The sequence below is a fragment of the Typopeltis vanoorti genome, chromosome 21 (assembly GCF_054136105.1).
Source record: "Typopeltis vanoorti isolate ZY-2024b chromosome 21, IOZ_Tvanoo_1.0, whole genome shotgun sequence".
In the NCBI taxonomy this organism is placed as follows: Eukaryota; Metazoa; Arthropoda; class Arachnida; order Uropygi; family Thelyphonidae; genus Typopeltis; species Typopeltis vanoorti.
The window spans coordinates 24,776,539-24,793,580 of record NC_143569.1 but is presented as its reverse complement, the minus strand read 5'-3'; the positions used below and the strand labels follow the sequence as shown (position 1 = coordinate 24,793,580).

Here is a 17,042-nt window from a genome sequence, read left to right as displayed (position 1 = left end):
AACAGTTTTATAAACACAGTTTCATATAAAATAAAAAGTTTTATATACTGAGTAGAAGAGTAAGTTTATCAAATTAGGCAATTGAGCAGACTACTCTAATATAAAGAAACCAACCTTAATCTCATATGCATATGAAGTTCTTGAAGAAGTCGAGCCATGCGATTTCGATTAGAATTTTTTCCTAACCAAGATGGGAAGTTAATCATCTGTGTTAAGTATCCTTTCATTAGTTCACCAGGAATCACACTAGCAAATATAGCCTAGGAAGAAAATTGCAAATAAATAAAAAAGGCTGCAGTTAAAAAACTTTATTCATGTAATAATGATCTGTGTGTGATTCTAAATGCTTCATATAGGAGCAAGTTGAAACACTTGATAACAGATGATGAATAAAGGAGGAAAGTGCAGAGTTCCACACAAAAATAAAAGACATTCAACTGTTGGAAACTGACATGCTAATTAGCTTGGACATTGTCTCCCTCTTCACTAATATTCGGAACATAACACTAACATAAGGAAATAGTAGACTTGTTAACTCAAAAATTTCCATCTGATATTGTTGATTTATTTAAATTTGTTATTATCCAGTTACTTCACTTGGAAAGAAAAAATTTACAAGCAAGAGGAAGGAACAGCAATGGGGTCTCCCTTATCGCCAAACTTAGCAAACCTGTTTCTAGAATACCTTGAAGAAAAAATTTTCATGTTTAAACCAAACCAAAAATTTGGCTACGATAGGTCTTTGCTGACTGGGGTCATTCTGAACAAGAATTACACCTGTTTCTAGATAAAATAAACCTTCTTCACCCTCGCATCAAATTTATGCTAGAAAAATAATCTCCACAGGGTATTCCTTTTTGGATTTACACATCCAAAGAAAAGAAGATGGTTCCATCTCCACTTCTGTCTATCGCAAGCCAACATTTTCAGGTTGCTACATTCACAATTCTTCTGCTCATCATCATCTCAAAAATTTGACATTAGTAACCAGAGCACACAGATTCTGCTCCTCTGAAGAATCTCTAAACTAAGAATTGGAAATAATCAAAAATACAGCCAATACTAAATGGACATAATCTTAAAACAACTCAAAAAATCATCAGTCACTTCCCCACACATCAACCTAGACAAGAACAAGCCCATAGGATTCCCATACCTTATGTCAAAGGCATCTCCGAATGTCTTTCAAAAATTATGAAGAAATACAAACTTGATACTACCTACAAACCCATCAACCAGATCTATAACTTGTTACCTTCCCCTAAAGACAAACTCTCACCTCTGATGCTACCTGGCGTGTATGAGGTTCCATGCTCCTGTAAATCGTCTTACTATGGACAGACAGGTAGATCTGTTCATAAACGCATTTTGGAACATCAAGACCATATTCGTCTTATGAAACCGCAGAAATCTGGCCTCACTCAACACAGAGTTGAAAACCCAAACCATAGGACCCATTGGGAAAAGACCAAACTTTTATATAGATCGTTATATAAACATGAACGTTTGTATAAAGAAAGTGCTGAAGCCCTACTTCACAGACCAAATCTAAACTGTAATGATGTTTTTGCTATTCCTAAAGTATGGCAAACTGTCATACAAAATTGTGTAAAATAATTTTTTTATATATGTTTTCTTATTTTAATTTAAACAATATGGGATGTAATATCTCTTAACTTAAATAAATTATTTTAATGTAATCCCCCCCCCCCCCCAAGTTATATTTTAATTTAATTCTATAACACACTACTGCACGCATATTGGGATTCCATTGTAACCATGCACTCTACCTATATGTTATTCCTAGTATTGTTTGAATTAACCGTACTGACGATGTCCTAAGATACTTAGGATGAAATATTTACTTATTAAAACTTATTACTATGGTTATCATGTGTGTTTGTTTAGTCATGAATTCTCCACAGGTTTCATTGTATAATAAAGTTAAATGGAAAAATTCTATTATGAATTAAAAAACTTAGGTGTGTGTGTGTGTGTATGCATACAGAAAAGAATGCTTTGAATCTAAGGCATTAAGAATTAGTAGCATTCTAGCATTAGAAAGGTCTATTATAAACAAAGGAAGAAGGTAGCACCTCAGAAATTAAATATTTCATCAAATATCAAGAATAAAAGAATTCAAAAATGTCTTGCAATTTTAAATGGAACTACTAATTTAATTGGCTGAATAGATGTCATTCCCAACTAACAGTCTATAGGTTCAAATACACTTTGGCACAGATATCTGTAAATGCTTTTAATTGATAAATAAATTTCATCACCCAGAATAAGTTGAGGCTAGAAGTCTCCTTTTTGGTCTCAAAGAAGTTTATAATTGGTTCTTTTCTATGGTACTAATGTATGACTTGCTCATAATCTTTTTTGGATTAGATTATCATTAAAATAATTAAATTTATTTATATGAATAAAATGACTAATTTTGTTATTATTTTATTGAAATTTATAATAATCCCTTGTATAAAATGTTGGAAACACATGGCTTACCACATTAGTCGCATAAACTTTCTCATGTCATTTAAGGCTTCCAAAATAAACAAAGTCTCATATGATAAATGGAACAGACTATGCTCAATTATAAAGGAAGGCCTATCTGAATAGTTATAAAAACAGTCCGTTAACATCTGCTTTGTCTTTTCTCTGTCTTATCTGCACGTTTTAGTTATATTTAACTTTTACTTTATGCTCTGGCTTTCTTACTCTCACTCACACTCTGTAATTTAACAAATTTATTTGTTTTATGACTGTACTAGTTAAACTACTCATTGAGTGCGAATTTCTAAGAATCATAAACAAAGTCAAAGCAGATATTATTCCGCTAATTCTGACCATTACCTTATATCAACCAAATCCCATCTACTCTTCTTAACAGAAACTCAAATTTCACCTTCCCCCAGCACTAATCATCCACACACTATTTAACTCCTTTCAACCGAGGGTGGTGTGTGCATATATCCACTCTGACATACCCTGCCAGAGAACAGCTAACCTAGAATTGCCCAACTTTGACCTTCTTTGGTTAAAAATATCCCTCCCTCACTCACTCAAATTCATCTGCTGTCTCTATCGCTTTCCTAATACTACCAACCAGTCTGAGCTCTTTAATTTCCTCTCCTCAAAAGTTGATTTTCTCCAGTCCCACTCTCCTAATAGTAAAATCATCCTCCTAGGTGATTTTAATGTCCATAACACCAACTGGCTTTCCTCTTCCAGTTGTACAGATCCTGCAGGCAGAGACGCTGAAATATTTGCCATCACCAATGACCTTACACAAATTGTTCACAAGCCGACCAGAATACCAGATAACCCAAATCACTCCCCAAATACCCTAGATCTCTTCCTTACCAATGACCCTTCTAAATATACAGTGAATGTAGTGAGCCCCCCTGAGTAATTCTGACACAACATAGTGCTCACCTCTTGCAGCATGCAACAATGCTTACACAGTCACACCTGTACAAGAGTAGTTTGGCATTACAACAGTGCCAAATGGGACGGCCTCCGAGACTACTATGCTTCATTCCCATGGTTGGACTATTGTTTGCAGCTTCCAATCCAAAGATATGCACCAAACATATCACCAAAGTAATCCTCACTGGCATAAAAACATACATTCCACACTTCTCTGAACTGTCGTCCCCTATCCAAACCCTGGTTCTCCAAAAGATGTGCCAAGGTCGTACAAATGAAAAATCAGGCATATCACAACTGATTTTTCATTGATTTTGACCACAACTGATTTTGACACAACATAGTTGTGTCAAAAAAATTATCAATGATTCCAAAACAGAATTTGAATGGGCAAAAAGCAGGAAACTTGCAGCCTGTCCTAGTGGCAGCCATGCCTTTTGGTCTCTTGCCAAAGCAATTGGTTACAACTTTTGCCCTATACTACTCCCACCCCTATCATACCCAGATGGCTCAACTGCAACATCACCCACAGAAAAAGCTAATCTCCTGGCTTCACACTTTGCCTCCAATGCATGCATAACAGACAACGGCAAATGCCCCCCCCCCCCCCCCCGTCATTCCAACTGCCCAACATACAATGCTCCCTGTATCCTTTTGCCAGAAACAGATCATAAACCTGTTGTCAAAATTAAACACAAAAAAAGCTCCTGGCCCTGATGGCATTCCTCCAATTGTCCTGAAGGTCTGTGCAGCAGAACTGACTCCTATCCTATGCCATCTGTACACACTCTCTTACTCCACTGGTATATATATCCCAAAGACTGGAAACTGGCCCACATTCAACCCATTCCAAAAAAGGTGACAAATAACTGCCATCTAACTACTACCCTATCTCGCTCACTTCAGTCCTATTTAATGTGATGGAGAAAACCATCAACTCCTACTTTACCTTGAAGGTACCCAGCTATTAAGCAACCACCAGTACGGATTCCGTTGATGCCGATCAAGAGGTGATCTGCTCTCATATATCACCCATCTCTGGACACATGACATGGAAAAATTTGGCAAATCCCAAGTAGTTGCATTTGATATCTCTAAAGCCTTTTATCGGGTCTGGCACAAAGGCTTACAAAGCAAACTTCCATCATTTGGACTGTCTCAGGACTTCTGCAGATGGATTGCCAGCTTTCTGTTCAGACACACACTATGTGTGATGGTAGATGGCTCCTTATCCTCCCACCATCCAACTAATGCTGGGGTCCCACAAGGTTCCGTTCTCTCACCGACTCTCTTCCTTCTGTACATCAATGACCTACTCCAGTTGACTGCCAACCCGACACATAGTTTTGCAGATGACAGCAAATTGCACTCCTCACTTTCATTTGATAAACCTTACCCTACACAACTCACTTCAATCCACAGAACATTAGCCACAACTTCCCTTAGCTCGGACCTCCAAGATATCATCATCCGATGGGGCTCAGGCAACCTCGTCAACTTCAACGCTAGTAAAACCCAGTTCTGTCTTATTTCCCACAAAAAGAACCATTTTCCCCCAGGTTTATTATTTTTGATAACACTCAAATCGCAGACAACATGAAATTTCTCTTCTCGGAATTACCGTGACATCAGGCCTCTCCTGGCATAAACACATCACAACCATTGCATCCTCAGCTTCCAAAAAAACTAGGCTTTCTCTTTCGCTCAAGACGTTACTTCACTTCAAAACAGCTGTTAACCTTACACAAATCACAAATCTGCCCAGCTATCAAATACTGTTCTCACATTTGAAGTGGAACTCCTAAAAGTTCCCTCAAAATGCTTGACTCAATACAGAGGAGAGCAATTAGACTGATAAATGCTCCATCTCTCACCAACTCACTCCCCCCCCCCTCCCACTTTCACATAGACGTTTAGTCTCTGCAATTTGTATATTCTATAAATATTTTCATGGAAAATGCTCATCTGAAACAGCATCAATAATTCCCCCACTCTGAACTAAACCAATTGGAACACATACAGCCACTGCCCAACATCCCTTCACAATACACCTTGAAATCCACAGAACAAGTTTCTTTTCCTACTCCTTCATCCCTGCTACTGCTGTACTGTGGAACAGTCTTCTTGCCCTTGTTGTCAGATATATGCAGGTTTGTAGTTTTCGGATTAGTGAAATAACAGACCAATCTCAATGTGTTGTTTAAAAACTAATTTAATCAAATCAACCAAACTATTTACACATTGCAATTCACAAAACAACAAAATTTCAGGTCTTAGATAATTACTAGCGACTATTATAGGCTTAGTTTAAATTATATATTTAGTTTAATCCTTTATCCAAGTGTAAGCAAATGAAGTTTGTGACTAAAGTATCTTCAGGACTGGGGGCAACTCATCGCAAAGGTGGACAAACTTCACATTGCTTGCCTTAGTATCCCATAAGCAAAACACATCTCCTTGCAGACATGTATAATGCTATGCATTATGGGAAGGATCACTACCCAGATTTTGACCTTTATTGAGGTCTCTTCAGTGGGCGCCAGACCCAGAGGTGATACCAAGGTTGAAGCAATGCAGAAGTCATATTTACCTATATGAGTTGTCAAAAGGTGTCACACCTTATTAATAAATTACTCTGGATTAGAGAATGATGTTGGAAGTTATTTTCACTTGGTTAGACAGTGACAAAAACTTCCAACATAGGCTTAGTTCTCCTACACTAACTTCTTGTACTCTTATTGGTCATTCTTACCTATTAAACATTGAACTTGCTAAGCATATGCTTGATTAACAGTAACTTACATTTACTACTTACAGCAGTACGTTTGCTCCCAAATTAGATACTTAACTTGCATCAAAATTATTTACACTACCACAATTGACTGTGGAACAAAGACACATAACATGAATTGTCCAGAACTTACATATCTCTATATGTACTTACAATTGGTTAAACTTTATATACTTCTTTCATTCGCACAGTCCTTAATTGACTCCTTTGTCCACATGATCTTTCTTTTCTGCCTTTTGTCTTCTATTGTCAATTTCCTTTAAGTTTCGAATTCTATCACTCAGCAACAACATGGCAGCCTTGGCTGTTTGACAAATGCTTTCTGCAATGAACTCTTTAACAACAGACAGTTTTACATGGCAGTGGACCCAGGGAAAAGAAGGCTGAAAACCATAAGATGCCTTTCTTTCTGATGATTGACAGTAGATTTTCACATGGCAGTGGACCGAGAGAGAAGAGAAGGCTGAAGAGCCTAAGACACTCTCCTTTGAGATGCAAGAGCTTATATAGGCCCAGGACTATGCACAGCATGCATGCACGATGCTTAAGATTTCCATATATGGAAATGCGCTAACATCAGGACATGATGATGCCACATCTCATGCGATACGCATTATGTTTAACATAGTTTCGTAATAAATGTATTACATACAAAGGAACTTTAGAAGTTTTAGTAATTTTAAAAAACTGACAATTCCTTATACATATTTTTCTTTTAGACAAAATTTTGTAAAACGAACATGATACATCATTATTCACATGAGATTTTACAAGTCCTCTTACTCTCTTTACATACATATACAGGGTGATCAAATTAAGATATCCCTGTTTAAGGCCTTGTGGCATACCACCAGAGATCCAAATGCTACAGAATTTTGCAGGAATACATTGTGTGTTATGCAGAAGTGTATCTGAGAAAAAAAAAAGTTTCAAATTCACCACCAGGAGAGCTACATGATGTATCGAATGTAGATGTAGTAATTTTTCTCTATGTATAAAGAGAAAGTGGCAAGTATAAATAACACATTTTTATTCACTGCCATTATGCATTCACAGGCTGTACTGTTCAATGTGCTGGCCTTCCTGGTATACCACAAACTGCATCCTTTGCATAGTGTGTTCAACGGCAGAATGTAGCTGGTCGGGACTGATGTTGAGCACATACTGTGCTATGCTGTCTTTCAGTGCTGGCAAGTTATCAGGATGATCCTGATAAACCATCTTTGAGAAATCCTCAGAACCAGAAGTCACAGGGGTTCAAGATCAGGTGAACAAGGCAGCCATGCTGTGGGAAATGCATGGCTGATCACTCTGGCTTCTGTGAAATATTCTCAAAGAATCTCCTGAACTAATCAACCAATGCGTGGAGAGGTCCCATCATGCATGAAAATGACTGAATTCATGTACAGGCACAGTTATACCTTTTCTATTTATTTATCATGTTGCAATACCTCTTGGCAAGTAACTGAGCACGTCACAGGACCCGACTGGTGAATGTCCTCAAAGAAGAATGGTCCAGTGATAAATGAAGCTTTAAACCTGTACCAGACAGTAACTCTGGGTGAATGCAAAGGAATTTGTTGGACTGCATAAGGGTTTTGCATAGACTATACCTGGCAATTGGGGGTATTCACAGCTCCGTTCAGGGTGAAAGTGAGTCTCATCTCCCCACAAAAATCATCCACGGCCACTTAGTGTCCAACTCTGCTCAAGCAAAGAATGTTAAAGTCAACTTTCAAAGTCCTGCAGGCACAACTCCAGGGTAATCTTGAATAGGTAGAAATGTAGAATTTTCCACATTTGTATAAAGCACATCCATGTGTCTTGATACAACACATGCACTGCAGGAGCCAATGGCATTACTGGCCTGCTCCACAAATGGCAGTAGCAACTTCATTCACTTGTTGTGAACTGATTGGTTTGCAAACTCTGCCAGGTCTAACTTAGCACATGGAGTAAGTGGACCTCGTCAACATTTATTCCAGCAAAAAAATTCTCGGTGTACAGCAACAGCACCGCAATTGTTTAGGTAGTACAGCTTCACAAGCAAAGCATGTTGGGGGCAAGGTTGGCTCTATCACTGTGTATGCTATTAATAAACAAAATGAAGGGAAAAATCCCATGTCCATCATTTAAATTCTCCTGGTATCGGCAGATACCAGGAGAATTTAAATAGTGAGTTGTGATATGCAAATTCCATGCATTTGGTGTTTACAACACCCCTTGTGGCAAATTTTGGAACTATGATTTTTTTCCCTCTCAGATATCACTTCTGCATGATACACAATGTATTCTGCAAAGCTTCACAGCATCTGGATCAGTGGATGGTGCTCCACAAGGCCTTAAATAGAGATATTTAATTTTCATCACTCTGTACATACATACATACACACACACACACACACACACATATATATATATATATATATATATATATATATATATATATATATATATATATATATATATATATATATAAATATTCTGCATTACCATCCTTGTATAAAAAAAAAATAAGGAAACAATCCTTCCATTCATAAATTCATTAATAAGAACAGATTTTCCACTTATTTCAATCATGTTTTTGACATACTTGAGATTTCATATCTCATCCAACTTTGATCAATTATGTTTGTTGCACTAAAATGCAAATGTAATACTAGAGGAATTTGATTCATTTAAATTCTTGTAATAAGTCAAAGTGATCTGAAATATATGCTATTATTAGCTATGTAATAGGCAGTGGTATAAAGTTTAGTAGTTGATTCTATTTCTGATTCATTTAAAGAATCCACAACTTTTTCTGAATGAATTTGACTGAATGCTGGCATTTCAAAGAATTTTTTTTCCTGCATTAATGTACAAATAGGTTTTCATCTGTTCAATAATTTTTTCTTTAAAATTGCAGATCTAGTTCTCTCAACTGATAAAACCCAGATAGGATTCTATTCTTCAAAAATACTACCACTGATTTTAATAGTGAAATCTTTTGCAGTTGAACACGATATTTCTGTTTGATGACAGAAAAATCCTCAATTGACAAGTCCAATGCCTGTTGGTGTCTTTTGCAAACTTAAAAAATTCTTTTCACACCATTCCTTAACATGACTGCATACTTACATCATAGCCACCTTCTTCAGTCCATTTTATTGAAAATCTAGGATTGATTGTTCTGCTGTCATCTATCCTGTTTGATGGTGCTACTTATTCGTTTAGCTCCCAGATGGTTTACCTCTTGACCTGCTTATTCCACAGCATTGTTCTGTCATTATTTCCCACTTTTTTTTTTTTTTTTTTTTTTTGCTCTCTCATATTTCCCATCTGCTTCCCTTGCACCTCCCTTCTTTTTTTCCTGCTGTATCACTTGCCAAAATATGTCTCCATTTGATTCAACTCATGTTTTTATGCTTTTTTCTCATTATTGCCACCTTGCAATTCTCCTCACTTTTATCAATCTTAATGTTAGAATTTTTTTATATTTAGTTTCATCATTCCTGCATTCACCTTTTTATTCTGCATGGCACTCACAATTTTGCACCTTCTGTCACAAACCTTTATGGCACTAACCTTCATTTCAACACATTCACAAACCTCTTCATATTAAATACACTGAACAATGACATCTTACTTCCCATTGATCTATTATGTTTCGGCACAATTAGCTACACTATGCACACCAACTCAAATAACACTGTACACTGATTTAAAACTACCTTATATAATCTAACATAAATTATAAAACCAAATATATCTTATCTTTTTCAGATCTATGTTACAACAATCTTGTTAAAACTCTTTTCCATACACTCCCAGACGACTCCAAAAATAAAAGAAAAATTGTGTTTAGGGGTCACCTCTTTTAAGTAATGCTATAATAAGCTAGTAGTCAGGACACATACAAAACAAATTCTATACACTATCATAATCCTACGACTTCCAGAAACTTAAATAACCTACTCGCTTTCTTGGGGTAGGTTGATGTATAAATGTATTTATATACACACACCTCACTAAGTATGCAAGTAGTTCAGTAACTGAAGAAAGGAAAACTAATGGTTTCAGTAACCTGAGCCATTTTTGCCAGAAGTTGCTTCAGTATGCACTAATGGTTTGTTATAACAGGAGGTTTACTATACTAACCTTATTTTAATAAAGAATTGCTACCATGGAGAGTTTTAGCTGAGACTTCCTGTATATTTTTTATAGTAAACTGTTCTGTTATAAATGGTAAGGAGACAAGCTTAAGATATTAGCAATTATTCCTCTTAAGTATGATGGTATTAAACAATACAAAGAATGAAATACATAAGATATTTATTATGTATATGATATTTTGATAGATTTCAAACTATTATTTAGTGCAGACACAACTTTCACGATACACAAAAAAATAACAGCATCTGAAACACTTCAAATCGTAACAACCAGACAAAACAACTGAAATCCTAACTGGCAGACTGTGCTTTGCATCCCTTCATAACATTAGATGAAGAAAACGACAGTACTCTAAAAAAATTAATTACAAATTGGAGCAACTATTTTTGGAGTCAGCAGCAGCAATGAAATACTCCCTTGACCTCAAGTATGGCTTCATTATGCTTAAACATTAGAAGACAGTCAATTCAAGACTTATATTCAACAACAGAAACTTCATTTTATCCAACAATGGAGGGCACTAAGTTAGGATGTCATGAAAGAATTTAAACAAGTACATGAAACATTTTATTATTATTATTTTACTGCATCTTCATGGAGTTCAGAGACTCAAATCAACTATCATACACACAAATCCTATCAATCCAATTACTGTCAGGGAAAGCACAACCAATTCTGGAAACCCATTCCACTCACTCACCGCTCTCCATGCAAAAAATTTGGTCCACACAGCCCTACTAACTCACTCTTAAACAACTTTCATGGATGGCCGCTAGTTCTCTGACTATTTGTCATATATTGAAAAATTTCACTTGCATCAATTTTATAAAATCCCTTTAATATCTTAAACGTTTCTATCATGTCCTCTCTTTTCCAGCTATCAACTAAACTTTGTAACCCACAAACCTGTTACCATCTTGATCACTTGTCTCTGAATCCATTCTAGTTTTTTGTCTAGTTATAACCTATAAAAATGCAAGCCCTAAATTAATTCACTTAAATCCAAGTAGCTACAAAAATCCATCACCGTTTGCACAAGTTCAAGTGATTGTACCATCTAGACTGTAAAAACTCTATATGCAAATATGCCTCGCAACTTTCTGACATCAGAATAAGTCTGCCCACAAGGCACATGCTCAAAGTAACTAATTACAATGTATTAACTTAGAATGGAAAGTTAGAGTAATATTGGAGTGGAGACATTGGAGAAATTACTAAATAAATTAAGTGATAACCTAATTTGTTTTTATCATCATCAAATTCCTGACATGTACCCTCAAGAGGTGTAGAGGATATGATAGTACTACATGAAAAAATTAACATCATAACTAACTTCCTATCAACAATTTTCCTTCAAATCAGTCTATTACCTGTTAAGACTCTAAGATTATCAGATCTTATATTTCTATCTTCTAAGGCACTTTTTACCATATCAATCCACCTACATCTAGGTCTTCCTCTGGATCTTTTTCCTGCCAACCCGGCAGAGAATACTTGTTTTGCTAATCTTTCCTCTTCCATTTTATTTAGGTTTGAACACTGTCTTATATACAGCTAATTTAGTGTTCTGACTAATTTCTCTCTTATTCCATATAAATTTATTCAACTGACTTCCTACCATACCAGCTTTGTTGATTCTGTTGTCTATATCCATATTTAATTTGCCATCTTCACTAAAAATCTTGCCTAAGTAGTTGAAATGTTGTTACTTGTTCTATAGGTTCTCCATTCGCAATGCAGTTGATATTTTCAATGCTTCTGCCTATTTTCATTGTCTTTGTCTTGTTATTGCTGACCTTCACACCATATCTATTACAACAGTTATTCAATTTAGTCAGGGAATCTTGCAGGCTTGTAGCGGATTTATTTAGAAGTATCATATAATCCGCATAAAGCAAAGAGCTGAGGTTAATATCTCCAATTTTGATATCAGGTTTAATACAACTTTCCTTCATAATGTGATCCATAGTGGATAATGTACATCCTTGTCTGACACTAAATTTAAAATTAAACCATCTTCCTGTACTTCCTTGATATAATGCCCCATTGACACCATATAACTGTAGTGTTTTGAATAGCTTCTCTCTTAGTACGCTGTCATATGCCTTTTCCAGATCTACAAAACTTAAATACAGATCTCTGTTATATTCCCATGATTTCACAAATATTTGTCATAAAGTGAAAATCTGATCCTGACAGCCTCTATTTGGCCTGAATCCTGTTCTTCAGCAAGTTTCTCTTCCACAATCCCTCAACCGTTTCTCAAGTATACATGCATAAATCTTACCAGGAACACCCAGTACAGAAATATCTCTAATTCTCACAGTACCTTGACTTAGGTACCATGAGAGTTCTACTCCAATAATCCGGAATTCATCCCTCTGTCCAGGCCTTCTGAAGTATGCAGTGCAGTGCAGCTACTGCAGTGATGCACTCAGAATTTAATCTTGGGGGGTGGGGAGTTGAGTAGATGATTTGAGAATACACTTTACGCATCACATATGACCCATGACTGAACATCTACAATGATCGCTAATTCATAAATAGTATAAAAATAGAAGATACAACACAACATAAATTTAAAAAAATGAATTTTAATTAGGAAAAGATTTTTGGAAAATTTTCTAGTGTTTTCTTCCTTTTTTTGGGGGGGGGGGGGGTGGGGCACCACTGTTAAGACTTTTATACCTCCATACTTGAGCATTTCTGGTTGAATGTCATCTACTCCAGCTGCCTTTCCACATTTCAGGCTTTTGATAGCTTTTTCTACTTCAAGTATGAATATGTATTCCCGACTGCATGCCTGTTGAGTGTTTTTTACCACTGTGCTATCACTGCTTGTTTCATTTAGCAATTTTTCAAAGTAATTATTCCATACTTCAAAGATATCTTTTTTTCTAGTTTTCATGTCACATTTATCATCTCTAATTCCTTTATAGCACTCTTTCCTCCATTTTTGAACTTTTTCAACAACCACCAGAATACCATGCCATCTTGATATTTATTTTCTATGCTCTTACTCAAGTCTTCCCTTGACTTTTGTTTAGCTAGTTTTACATAGTGTTTAGCTTTCTTACATTTGTCTCTGTATTCTCTAAAGCACAAGTTGATTTACTTGCCAGGAACTTTTGATATGCTTTCTTCTTTTCCTTCACAACCCTGTTTAACTTCCCTGTTTAACCACCATGGAGTTCTGATTTTTCTATCCTTGCACACAACCTCACCACATGCCTCTCTGACTGAATCAATCAATGTTTTCTTCTGGGATTGCCACTGAAGCTCCAAGGTTTGGACCCTGTTCTCAAACGCTTTCATTTTTTTTCGTGAATAATGTTTGTGTATTTTAGTCTACATCCACATGGTTAGCCTAATGACTGTGCACTTTGCAACCATGTGCCCACAGATGGAATGTCCTAGGTTCGATTCCTGTCGGAGACGTGAGGAACTCAAGGATCTTCCTCAGCCATAGCCAAGTTAGCTGGTCTTGGGCGGGGGCAGTAGGGTTTTTCCCCAGTTTAGCTGGGGCTTTTTCATTGCGCAAGCAGGCAATCTGGCCCTGTGAACACACACACGGACTACAGTCATGAATACCTCCATTAGGGAAGCAGCAGAGGAGCGGTGTGCTGGCTGCATTATTTCACCATGATTCCTCATTAGGAGGAGACCCAACCCCGTCTGTAACAGACGGAAGGGAGAGATAGATGGATTTTAGTCTACAGTTCACATCAGAGAGCTGCTCAACTTTTATTCACTTTAAAACTTTCTTATATGTTCTTCTTTTCAATATGAAATTCAATTTTATCCTGCTCAAGACTAAATGGGGATCACTTCCAATTTCAAATTCTCTGTACACTCTGGTATCCTCCACCAGGGAGATAACATCAACAATAACATAGTCAATGAGACTTTTCTTATTACTTGCCTCTTCTCTCCATATGAATTTGTGCACATTTTCATGTTGGAACATTGTGTTAGTAATAACCAGTCCATGTCCTGAGCAGAAATCCAACAGGTATTTTCTATTATTATTAGCTTTGCTCTTTTCTCCAAATTTTTCCAATATATTTTTGTATGTCTGCCAATCATTTTCTATTCTGCTATTTAGATCCCCAACAGGGTCCAAGCCTCAAAAAATTCCTGCACTTCCCTTAGAACCTTCTGTGGGACCATAGGCAGAAATAAGTCTCATTGTCCAGTTCCCTATTCTGATATTTGCCCGAAACAATTTCCTTGATATTGCTTGCCATTCAAGAAGTTTAACCTATTATGTTGTTCAATTCTATTATGTTGTACCATCGTTTTATAATTGTGGTTTAAGCCAACAGATGGATTCAATTCTGCAAGATTCCCTGACTAAATTGAATAACTGTTGTAAGAATTTGGTATGAAAATCAGCAATAAAAATACAAAGACAATGAAAGGCAGACCCATTGAAAACCTCAAACTGTATTCTGAATTGGTAACCTATAGAAGGAAGTAAAATATTTCAGCTACTAAGGCACAATTTTTTGTGAAGATGGCAAATTAAATATGGAAATAGACCACAGAATTAGTAAAGCTGGTATGGTAGAAAGTCAGCTGCATAAATTTATATGGAATAAGAAAGAAATTAGCTGTATAGAAGATAGTGTTCAAACCAATTTTAACTTATGTATCTGAGAGTTGAGTTAGAAATAAAACACTTAATCAAATACCAGAGAATGCTGAGAAAGATTAGTGGAGTGAAGAGATGGCACCAATGGCAGTATCACATTAAAATGAAGAAACCGAGAAAGATTTTCCATTGTTAGCATTCAGGAATATGTTAGTAGAGCTAATCTGAAGTGGGATGGCCACTTAAATAGAATGTGAGACGAAAGATTAGCAAAACAAGTGTTCTTTGCCAGGTTTGCAGGAAAAAGATCAAGAGGAAGATCAAGATGTATATGGATTAAAAAGATTATTACCAAAACAAATGTTTTTTTTTTATTTTATTTTATTTATTTATTAATTATTATTATTTTTAGCCAGGTTGGCAGGAAAAAGACCAAACAGAAGACCAAGATATAGGTGGATTAATATAATAAAAAGTGCCTTAGAAGACCGAAATATAAGATCTGATAATGTTGGAGTCTTGACAGATAACACATTAATTTGGAAGATAATTGTTGATCGGAAGTTAGTAATGGCATAACTTTTTCATGTGGTACTATCATAATTATCCTGTACACCCCTGAGTTTACACATCAGGAATTTGATGATGATGATAATAATAATAACAAGTTCAAAAAACTGAATGGGGAACTGGACAATGAGACTTATTTGTGCCTATGGTCCCACAGAAGGTTCTACTAAGGTAGAAGTGGAGGAACATTTTTTATGCATTAGAAAAAGCAACTGACACAATGAAAAAGGAAAAGTTGGTCCTTGTTGGGGATCTAAATAGCAGAGTAGGAAATGATTGTGAGACATACAAAAATATTTTGGGAAAATTTGGAGAAAAGAGCAAAGCTAATAATAATGGCAAATATCTGTTGGATTTCTGCTCAGGACATGGACTGGTTATTACTAACACCATGTTCCAACATAAAAATGTGCACAAATTCACATGGAGAGAGGAGGCTAGGAATAAGAAAAGTCTCATTGACTATATTATTGTTGATAGTGATGTTTTCTCCCTGGTGCAGGACACCAGAGTGTACAGAGGATTTGAAATTGGAAGTGATCACTATTTAGTCTTGAGCAGGATAAAATTGAATTACATATTGAAAAGAATAACATGTAAGAAAGTTTTAAAGCGAATAAAAGTTGAGCAGCTCTCAGATGTGAACTGTAGACTAAAATACGGAAAGATTATTGAAAAGAAAATGAAAGAGTTTGAGAACAGGAATCAAACCTTGGAGATTCAGTGGCAAACTCTGAAGCAAACATTGATTGATTCTGCCAGAGAGGCATTTGGTGAGGTTGTGTGCAAGGATAAAAAAATCAGAACTCCCTGGTGGACACAGGAAGTAAAACAGGCAGTGAAGGAAAAGAAGAAAGCATATCAAAAGTTCCTGGAAAATAAGTCAGCTTTTAGTCTTACAGAATACAGAAACAAATGTAAGAAAGCTAAACAGTGTGTAAAACTAGCTAAACAAAAGTCATGGGAGGACTTTGGCAAGAATATAGAAAATAAATATCAAGAAGGTGGCAAAATATTCTGGAGGTTGTTGAAGAAGCTTAGGAATGGAGGAAAGAGTGCTGTAAAAGGAGTTAGAGATGATAAAGGTGACATGAAAACAGGAGAAAAAGATATCCTTGAAGTATGGAGTAATTACTTTGAAAAACTGCTAAATGAAACAAGCAGTGATGACAGCACAGTGATAAAAAAAACACTGACCAGGCATGCAGTCAGGAATACATATCCATACTTGAAGTAGAAAAAGCCATCAAAGACTTGAAATGTGAAAAGGCAGCAGGAGTAGATGATATTCAACCAGAAATGCTAAATTATGGAGGTATAAAAGTCTTACAGTGGCTGCACTGCATAGTTCAGAAAGCCTGGACAGAGGGACGAATTCCCGATGATTAGAGTAGAGCTCTCATAGTACCCATATATAAAAAGGGAAATAAAACTGAATGTGAGAATTACAGAGGTATTTCCCTACTGAGTGTTCCTGGCAAGATCTATGCAAGTATACTTGAG

General features: G+C 36.1%; 1 protein-coding gene across 2 annotated transcripts in view; it reads right to left on the bottom strand.

Moving 5' to 3' along the window:
- Positions 1-17,042, bottom strand: part of Gnf1 (germ line transcription factor 1) — a 406,700-nt gene that overhangs the window by 73,528 nt on the left and 316,130 nt on the right. For both annotated transcript variants that reach the window (XM_090411514.1, XM_090411513.1), the window contains one exon: positions 115-260. In XM_090411514.1, the coding sequence (XP_090267640.1) occupies positions 115-260 (146 nt within the window). The remainder of the gene's footprint in view (positions 1-114; positions 261-17,042) is intronic.